This window comes from Humulus lupulus, chromosome 5, assembly GCF_963169125.1.
Source record: "Humulus lupulus chromosome 5, drHumLupu1.1, whole genome shotgun sequence".
NCBI classification, from domain to species: Eukaryota; Viridiplantae; Streptophyta; class Magnoliopsida; order Rosales; family Cannabaceae; genus Humulus; species Humulus lupulus.
Window position 1 is genome coordinate 27217335 of NC_084797.1, and position 10847 is coordinate 27228181.

At 34.7% G+C, this 10847-nt stretch overlaps 2 protein-coding genes across 2 annotated transcripts; one reads left to right on the forward strand and one right to left on the reverse strand.

Moving 5' to 3' along the window:
- The first annotated feature begins 1005 nt into the window (after window positions 1–1005).
- LOC133834675 (uncharacterized) lies at window positions 1006–3518 on the forward strand. The gene is made up of 2 exons (XM_062264350.1): window positions 1006–1181; window positions 2114–3518. Exon 2 carries the CDS (start codon window positions 2543–2545, stop codon window positions 3185–3187), a length of 645 nt encoding a protein of 214 aa, XP_062120334.1. The 5' UTR covers window positions 1006–1181; window positions 2114–2542; the 3' UTR covers window positions 3188–3518.
- Window positions 3519–4134: 616 nt separating this feature from the next.
- On the reverse strand, window positions 4135–7045 carry LOC133834674 (deSI-like protein At4g17486). Its single transcript, XM_062264349.1, has 4 exons — window positions 6540–7045; window positions 5631–5892; window positions 4929–4996; window positions 4135–4660 (listed from the first exon to the last, which is right to left on the reverse strand). The coding sequence occupies exons 1-4, from the start codon at window positions 6672–6674 to the stop codon at window positions 4376–4378; spliced, it is 750 nt and encodes a 249-aa protein (XP_062120333.1). The 5' UTR covers window positions 6675–7045; the 3' UTR covers window positions 4135–4375.
- Window positions 7046–10847: the final 3802 nt, after the last annotated feature.

Here is a 10847-nt window from a genome sequence, read left to right on the forward strand (position 1 = left end):
TAATTTATAATGTAAAAAAATAAAAATATAACATAATGTTTTTCTTTGGTAGTCCCTTCAAGAAGAGGGTTACCAGTGGTTTTCTTAATCGTTATAATCTCAATTTATTACATGACTATGTATATTATAATTATAATAGATATATTCTATAAGTTTTCGTGAAATTTCGAATAATTTAAAGTATCGAAATTATAATCTTAATAATTTGTTGCATACTTGATTTTTATTTTAATACGCTTGCATAATAGATTGTTTGGACCCTGATTTGAACACCTTAAATTATTTAAAATTGCAAAAAAATTAGCAGGTAGCTATTATAACTACAGTATAGATAGTCATAAAAAAAAATTGAGACGGAAACAATTCAAATATAGAAAACGTCATTTTTTTATATATATTTTGAAAAAAAAATTCTATTTTACATAATTCAGTGTGGCTACCAAGTTTTTTTATTTTTTTTTACAAAACTACTTTAAGAATTACTAATGAAGCCTTTTCTTTTGTAAAAATAATAATAAAATTTTTTTTAAAAAAAAGTAATATAGACCATAGAATAAGAATATAGATCTTACATTTATTTGATTTTATTATTTTATAGACCATAGATCTTGATTTATTCATTCACCAACTTTTTCAATTTCATTCATATACCCCACTTGTAAATGCTTAAACCGTGTATGAATCACTTTACGTGTATTTTAGATCTGCAATCTCAGCCGTAGATGGACCTCTCCAACCAATCCAAAATCACAAAACGTTGAATCCAACGGATGAGAATGCAAGTCTTAAACAGGGGCCCACTTAACTCACCTCATTCATCGCATAATCAAAGCCACGTGTCATGACATCAGCAAAAGCTACAGTTCCAAATCCCAACCAAAGAGACACCAAGAAAAGTCAGATATTCTAGATTTTTACTCCTTTAGATCAACCCAGCCCATCGCTCGCCACGTGTAACTCATCCATTCGTACTTCACACGATTACCGTTCTTCTCTCTCTTTCTTTCATATGTTTTATCTCTCCTCTGAGAAAATTTCCCACTTTCTTTTCCCACATACCCACGTTTTCTCTGGATCCAAACACTCTGAATTCCAGACCTAATAGTCTCTTTCCTTCTCATTTTTCCAACGGGAAACATAGAAATCTGGGGGGCCTTTCCTCTCTCTGTCATTACAGCCAGGTTTGTGCTTTTAATTTTGATTTTGATCCTTAATATCTTACCTTTTTGTAATTTGATTCGATCTCTCTTCATCTTAATTACTATTTTACGGTGGAAGTTTTGTATTTTTGAGATGATGGGTGGTTGGATCTGGTGTTACCTTTTGTGTAGAAGTGGTTCACACTGTTCAAAATTGTATTACTGCTTCTGGGTTTATTGGATCAGTGGATTTGATTATTTAGGTGATTGCTGAATTAGTATATTCATTTCAATCTATGTTATGGATCTTGATTGAAAGGCATACGTCAATTTATAATAGAGTTTATTTTTTTTGTTTAAATAGTTAGTTAATTGAAGATTGAGGGTTTCGTGTAATCGTTTATTGAATTGATTGCCTATTACAATTTCACTCCTGGCTCTGAATAAGTGATGGGTTGCTTGGTGTTTTAGACCCAATTATTGACATTGGACATCAATTTTATTATGTCATGTTTCAGCGATGAGTTTCCATATTCATCGGAATTGGTTTGGTTGCTCTGTTTTCTCATTAGTCTTTAGATAGAGGATTTGTAACTTTGCTTTCGAATTTATTTTATTTTTTGAAATGGTTGTTATTTTAACTTCTGGGGTGTCGGAATTTTCCTTTAGTGTCAGTTTTGGGTTATGTTACTGAGCATCTGTGTTAGGTTTTATAAATCTTTCTACTTGTTTAGATTGTAAAATACCTCCATTCTTTCAACATTTTTGTTGGGTGGGGAAGGTAGAGGTTCTGTTCTTGTTTCTGTGATTATAGTTTTTAGCGAATTAATATAAAGGACTACATACCCAAGTGAAGAGGGTCCTTGTATTTATGTCATCTAGCATAAATTTTGTATGTCATCTCTCGTTATTACCATTATTTCTTTAGTGTTTTAACTTAATAATGACATTCAGTTTTATCATTCTTTCTCCAGTAGGGAAGGCCATGTGAGCTGTTTTAAACTGGTTCTGGTTGTTGCCGTACAACTTTCTGCAGAATTGCTGTTGATTTGGCGTTCTTGACATGGGTAAATGCAAGGGTTGTGGGAAATTAGGAAGAATGGTTCCAAGGGGTGGATCTGTGAGTGCTTACCAGTTTGCTCTTCTGTTGTCTCCTGTTGTTTCTGTTTGGGATTGCATTGTTCGTAAAATGAGGTACTCTTTCAGACCTGAGTGGGTGTAGTTTTGAGGATCGTGACATTATATTAGTTTTCAATAAGGAAATTAATTGAATTTACTTAGTATTATATAGAAAAGGAAGGAAACACATTATAGGGTGATGTATACATTTTAGAGGAATTCTCTGTGAAAGGAAAAAAAAAAGTTGAGTACAACCAACTGAGTAGTTAGAGATTGTTAGAGTAATGGATAGCGTTGCGTGTAATAAAATGCAAACGGTTGTGAGAAAAGTGAAGAAGAAGCAAGTAAAGGACGAATTGGATCGTCAAAAGCAGGCCGAGAAGAAGAAAAGACGCTTGGAGAAAGCATTGGCTACTTCAGCAGCCATCATTTCTGAACTTGAAAAGAAGAAACAGAAAAAGAAGGAAGAACAGCAGAGACTTGATGAAGAGGGCGCTGCAATCGCTGAAGCTGTTGCCCTGCATGTCCTAATTGGTGAAGACTCAGATGATTCGTGTAAGATTGTCTTAAACAAAGATGAGGAATTCAACCCTTGGGGGTGCTCTAGCAGTATTGATTTTTTCATGGGTGGAAGGAGAACAGGTTTACCTTGTCAGGATTCTTCCATATGTTCACTTGAAGGCATTGAATGGGTCTCCAATGGTTACAGATCTGGATGCAAGCGGGGTGGCTTGGGAAAAAGTGAATGGTCATTTTCAACTGGGCTTTATGGGAGGGATCTTCACGACCCATATCTGGAGGAAGAAGCAGGCTGGGGAGGTACAGGATTCTCTGCTGATCTTATTGCGGCTCAGGCTGTTTCGTCTCTTCATATCGCAGAGGAATCAGATGAAGACACTATTGTGCTCAACGGAATGCTAAGGCGGTAGATGGACGATGGACGATGGACTCTCTTGCAGTCGTATTATCTAGTCACTGGAAGGAGCCTTTGGCCATATTTTCTCGTCATTACATGATCTGTATATAATTTCCGTGAATGTGTTTTTATCTTTTTGTCAGTTACACACATGTTGCTTCTTCTGTTCGAACAATGTTGTAGTCTCCTCTTGCACTCGTTTTTTTTTCATTTGTTCGTCCATCCTTTGTTAGAGCTGCTGCTACTTTTTCGTGCATTAATGTTTCACGACTTATGAGACATTAGTTAAACCAATCTTCCTATTTTGCTAAAAAATTATAATTTAACAGGCAATTTACCACAGTTACTTATTTTTATTATTAGTTGGCTATTAGGTTTCAGGTTGTTGGTATGTTTGTATTAGTGGATTAGTAAGGGTTAAACAAACCCTATTGGCTTGTTTGATACTACTGAGATTTGTGGTGTAATCAGTTACATTTCATCCTTGAAGCAAAGCCAAATTCTTTGTGAATTCAGTTAATGTGACAGGGTCGTCCGCCCGCCCATGTTTGCTGACTGGTTGTCCCTCACAACAGTAATAATTTCTTAGTAAATTTCCCACTAGTAGAGTTTCATTGTTTAATTTGTCTTGTTTCCTTATTTTAAATCTTCTTGGTTGATCCCCTCACGCTACGACATAGGTTTTCGACATACATTATGACATTTTATTATTTCCAAACTTTGTAATATTTTTCAGACGCTGTGGTTCACTTTGTAAAATGGCTAATGAAAAAAATATCTAATGTCTTGGTGTATATTTCGTTTTTGTGTGATGCTTCGGCGCATGTTTTGTGTCCATATATCATTGCTCCTTAATAATTGATAAATACCATTAAAACAAAATTGCAGAATTATACCAAGAAAAAAATTAGAGCATCAATCAAATGACTTAGTGACAACTAGTAAAAGGCAATATCAAAATTATCAAAAACATTGACATCGATTTAGAAGGAACATTTGGTAGCGTCCCATATACACGCACTATAAGAACAAATCTAATAAAGTACCTTGGCTTTTAGCTTCTTGGGGGCATCTATAAGTAGATTTCAGTTAAAACAATAAATGAAAATTTTACATTCATACACAAATGAATAACAAAAGTCAAGAATTTATGCATGGTTTCAGCTACTTCACATAACAAGCATGTTTTACATACTAACATTCAGATGTCATGTCGTGACTGTGAATTTTGCCGCTGCGGTGACATTGAAGCTAAATGTGGATGTTGCTGGCGAACATCCTCTTCTTGATTCTCAATTTCTGAACTTGTTGACGGTTTAGCACCATTTGTAACCAGGTTCTTAAACCAAGCACCTTGAAATCTAGGGGAGCCTCTGTTTGAATTTCCAGAGGATTCAGTAGAAGCTGCAACATTGTTGGAAACACCCAAGAGAAAACGATATGCCACTTTGCTTGCTGTCACAATCTCTGTTTTTGCTTGTCTAAACTACAAACACCCATGAAAAGAAGAAGACACATCTTTATCGTATGAAGCAAGTGCCATTGGCATTGGGTACAAATGAAATATAAATTACAGAAAAAAGAAAATTAGCCTTTATCCAAAGGGCACATGCATCGACTTAGCCTAGGAAACCTTAAAAAAAAAACTTATTCCAAGAACTAACAACAATCACAGATATATAAATGAAGGAATAGATTTTGAGATAAAGATTTAAAAGATTTTAATTTTATCTCAATGAACAAGAGCCACTCACCCGTAATGCTGTGGTTCCTGCAACTTCCATGGCAGCATCACCAGCATGAGCGAAACGATTCACCCAACCTTTTAAAAAAAAAATTATAATAAGCACAGCATAGTGGTAATTTGAAAACTCGATGTCGAAGTAAACAGGCAGATAGTGGTACTAAGCACTTAGGTTATAGCTCACTAACTAACCAAGTTAAGCAGCAAAGTTGTTCAGCATCCAAACAAGACATGGTTGGACAATTTCATTAATTTATTATATTTTATTGAGGTAGCTGTTCCAGAAACGAATAACAAATAAGAGTCAGAGACACGTAGAAATCTCACCAAACAAGCGTGAATTTACTTTATAGTGCATATCCACATAGAAATACCAGCAGCAAGTAAAGCATCAAATGGAAACACATGAAAATGAAAGCACGTCACAGTTCTACACACCTAGTCGGACACCACTACTTACTTGTTTCCATTAAACCCAGAAGTATCTTCTTATTATAAATATATATACATAAATTTCCAATCACATAAATTTCCAAGTAAAAGAGGGGGAGAATAAGGATATAACTGCCAAAGCTGAGTTAATTGCTCTCCATGCGACCAGGAGGCTTTGCATTGGAACAGACTCTAGTCTACTAATTATTCTGACCCAAAAAAAAGAGGGTTGAACTATAAAAAAAAGAAGTGGTAAACAATTAAATCTCAAACTAATTACCTGGAAGCTTTGGCACACCAAGCCTTTCACAGTATTCATCACAAAAGTGATTGCAATTTTTCGAAAGTAAATCATATGAATCTCCACGCCACTCTCTACTAAGCTCCCTCAAGATCTGATTGACCTTGAAAATCGGAAAGTTTGTTTTTCCAAGGACAATGGCTTCACGGTAGGAATACATTGGATTCTTTCCCGCAGGGCAACTAAAAACGCCAGATCCTTGTTCACAGAACCCAAATGACCATTCATCCCCACCAAAAACCTATCAAGGCATAAAGTATCGAATTAACTTCATGTACAATTCTCTTAGCCCTGAAGATAAAATCCATACATTCAATCTTCCTTTAGTAACTTTCACAAAAAGATCATATTATCTTAGTTCACACAGATACAACAGTCATACAAAATGGAAAAAATGACAAACATTGAGAGAGTTAACAAATTTTGATGAACACACCATAAGCAAATTTTTTGTTATATGATACATAGAATCCGGTATGAAATACGATTCAAGAATATATTTCTTCTTCAAGTAAAATGCAGAATTGTTTTGGGTAAGTTACATTATACTGCGAACCTAATCAACTTTAAGGGAAACAGATTCGTAAATACAACTAATTTACCCACAATTCCAAATTAAGACAAAGCAAATATTTTTGCTTGAAATCACAGCATTATAATTTTCATCACTAAGCATATGCTATCAAAATCTTTAAAGTAACCCCAACAAACAATCAGCATCCATAGATGAACAACACCCACGAATATGTTTCACCCAAGTCAAAATTCCAACCACCCAACATAACAGAACCCTAGATCTCCCATCTAAAATCATAGCCCTCAATAAATACACCATTTAACACCGCATGTAAGTACGTATAGACCCATGTAAATAAAAACAAAGACAACCTGTACGGCGCTGTGAAAAATACCACCGAGACCAATCCCGTCCTTGAAGATCTTATTGATCTGAACAATGGTGTTGTTCGTTTTCTCGGATCCACTATTCGTCACATCGTAAATATGCAATACCACCTCCGTCATCTTCTTCTTCCTCCAAAAACCCTAACCTTTATATTTTTTTCCCTCTTTCTCTCTCTGTAATATTCAAATCTGAGATTCAAAAAATCCAATTCCGCCACTCTTTTCTCCAACTCCACAATTTCACTCTTGGAGCTCTCTCGTGCGAAATTGGGAATTTTTGAAAATGTTGAGCCCTAAAAATGTCTAATTCTTGAATTTAGACACTCAGATAGTTCCACTATTTGAGAATCAAATTTCAGAAAGGGAAGCAAAAAAGCAAAGCAAACCCGTAATTTTGTACGGACTCATTTCGATTATTTAATTATCGGGAGAAGGAGGAGGGGAGGGCTAATTTGGAATTTTAAGGAGAAAAAGAACCCCGGAGTTTGGACAATTTACGGCGATTGACGGTTATTTTATAAGTGTGCCACTTCACTATTATGAATCATGACCATTAGTTCCACTTGGATAAGTGGGCCCCACCTTTTTAATGCACTTACTTTTTTTTGAATGGAGGTTAAAGACCGTCTCCTTGATGAGAATAGTATGTTATATTTGATGCAAAATTTAATATATTATATATTTAACCAAATTTTTAGTATTATGTTTTAATGCATAATCGTAAAAATTATTGTAAAATTTAATATTTCATTAATGTTAATTTGATATTTATTGAAAATATATAAAAAAAAAATATTTATTTTTTTTATATTTTATTATTGATAGTTGTTATCCGTATTTTCACCTCCATCACGTGGCAACCCATAGTGATTGGCTCAAACACTCGTAGACATCTTCAGGGTATGTTACTCCTTGAGACCTCTGTTCGGAGCGAGGATCCTTCGAGGTGAGGCCTTGTCTTTGACAGTCAGTAGGCCCTAGGTGCCTTAGAGTTAGATTACCTTCCAAAGATGTCCTCGGAACTGGAGGTTCTCCAGGTGAAGCAACTACGACTAGTGCTTCCTCAGTCATCCCCCAAGTCCGAGGTTTAGGTCCTCGAACCTAAGATAGGCACCAGGTGTTAGCCGTCCACAGCACCAAAGGATGGTCTGACAACATTTTTGGCGATCCGTCCACAGTGTTGTCGAGTATACGACTCGACAATTTGTACTCCCACTATGTCGTCTGACATAGAGGTACTCACAGTACGCCCTGACAGTACCTGGGGCATGTTCCCCATTAAGTAGGTCTTTCTGCAGTGGGCCCCACAAATCTCACTTGGGTCGTGGTCTCTATTCAATGTAGCACAATACATTGAATTGGTATTAGTCCCCCAATAATGAGAAGAATGTGTATTAATTATTGATGATTAGTATTAATGACCCCAACCTCTATAAATAGTGTTGGGAGTCTCATTGTAAGGGGTTCAGTTTTTTAGAGAGAAAACGCATTGTACTTAGAGCAATCTAAACGCTATCTGATAATACACTATTGGAACTTGCCATAACAAACTTTCAATCCTCTTAATACCAGAGACTCATGGACTAGGGTTCTTTTATAACCTGAACCACGTAAAAACTATTGTGTTTCTGTTATTTATTTCATTAATCTCTCGTTTTTAGGTTGATAGCGAAAAAGGCAATCAACAATAGTATAAGATACTAATAAAATAATAAGGTAAGAAGTGTACCATTTAATGCAAATAGATAAAAATAATATTAAAATAATAAAAATTGCATAAAAGTAAATAAAAAATTGTAGCATTTATGGTGATGCAAAATATGCATACATGTTATATTATATGTCAAATTTGGCCAAACTTATAGCATGTATCAAATTTGGCACAACTTTTGACACATATTTGGAGCAAGTTTTATGTAAAGTGAGCTATATTTTAACAGTACATCACCAATTTGGCACTCTATAGAGCATCTTCAATAGAGTGCTATACAAGTGATGTATAACAATTTTTTAGCCCATCTTCATAAAATTGAACTCCAATGGTGGTCTAAAATATGTGCCAAATTTGGCACATGCTAAAAGTTGTGCCAAATTTGGCATAAAATATAGCATGTGCCAAATTTGTCCTATAATAAATATCGCATTTTTAATTATTTTTGTATATTTTCAATAAACATTAATAGCTATATTGACTTTTTTTAGATAGTTTGTATCTTGTGCATTGGAATACAAATGTAAAAAGTAGGCCAAATATATCATTGACACATATTTTGGGCCAAATTTGACACAAACTATACACCATCCATTGGAGATGGTCTAACGGCTTATACACCGGTAGTTTTCTCTGTATGGGCTTTAATTTTTATTTTTTTTTCCAGTAATGAAGATTTCATGAAAAAAGGAATAAGAGTGTTATACAATCTAAGAACAAAAGATGCAAAAAATTCTAAGGGTATACAAGTTTTTTATCCACTTTAAAAGTAAGCACAATTAATTCATACCTAATACAAATATAGATTAGGGACCTTCTAATAAAATTAGACAACAAATTATAACATTCTCTAATAAAGAACCTATTTGAGAAAAATAAATGCAAAAAAATTTCTTCGAGAATACAGAAATTAAAGTCAATATGTCACATTCCATATGATATGGAAGACTAATCCAAAACTAACTTTAAAGCCACATTATGCCTGGATAACTGGGAACCAACCTACAAAAAACAAAAATATGGGATTATACAATTTTGGATCGTGTGTTTTGTCACATTAACTATTTGGACCCTATGTTTTAACAAATTAGTTTTTGGACCCTATATTTTGTAAAATGATTCAAATAGACACCTTAACCTAATTTTGATGAACAAAAAAAAGAATATAAAAACACAGTTGTCAGACAGAATGATTGTCCTTTTGTTTAAAGTTGTTAGTTTTGTGAATTATTTGTGATTATAGCTTCTTGGACCTTTGTCACATTACTGATTTAGACCCTGTGTGTTAATAAATTACTTTTTGAACTTTATGTTTTATAAAATAGTTCAAATAGACCTACAAACTCATATTTGATTAAGAAAAATTGAATATAACAACACAATTATTAGGCAGCATGATACTATTTTTGTTTTGAATTGTTAGTTTGGTGAATTATTTGTAATTTTAGTTCAAAAAACGTTGAAAAAAATCGTGTTTAGGGATCTATTTGAACCATTTTACAAACACACAAGGTCCAAACAATAATTTGTCAAAACACAGAGTCCAAACAGGTAATGAGACAAAAGACAAAGTTCAAAAAGGTATAAACTCTTTTTTTATAATGGTTTATGTTGACCCTGATTTTGGCCAACTGACACGAAGTCAAATTTATTTGATGTGGACAAACACGTTGGAAAGAATATGATGAAGAAATAATAAAGAGCACAAGAGTTTATAGTGGTTCGGCCCCAGAATCTGGTAATAACCTACGTCCACTTGAATTGTTATTGATATAGAATTCAAAGGAGTGATCAAAGAACGAGGGTTCAATGAGTTTCACCAACCTCTGAAGAACAATACAATATGTCAAATAGAATCACTCTAGTCTCCAATAATTCGAAGGCCAAAAAGTCCCCTCCTTGAGCTATCTTTTTCTATTTATAGACTCAAGGGGGATTACATTCATTTGTTATAGATATTCTTTCCTAAATAATAGGATACTCAGGAAATCATGGGAGTCAATTTCGGGATTGACTAAGATCTTTATAAAAATATCATGAGATACGCGGAACCTGCGACCATACTGGTCGCAGGTAAACTTCGACTGCCTTTTGCTTGTAATATCTCTTCTGGTCGATACCCTAGCAGAATTCCGCCAAGTGTCAGCCACGTGTCCAGAAGTCACTTGCCACGTCATTCATGCCTGTTTTTTGGATAACATTTGCCCCCCAAGTTTATTTATTACGAGCAATAAATAAACTTTTGAGGAAACGAACCTTCGGTTACCCCACCATACCTGTCAGAATACTTCGTGCAATCTTGGAAAAAGCAACCTACCCTTGTCTAATCACGGCTTTTCGCTTCCCAAGTAATCGTTTCGACGGCTATCACCCTTCCCCATACTTCGAAAAAGGGGAAGCTGATGATTACTTCCTTTTAATGCTTACGGACAAAAATATATATATATCCTCTTTGAAGTCTCCTTTTTCTTTTTACGCAAGCTATCACTCTTTCAAGAAACCCTAACACCAGAGCTCTTGTTTCCCTCTGAAGACCGTCCTTTGGCGTTTTAAGATTCAACCCGTGAGCCCCTTTTACGCTC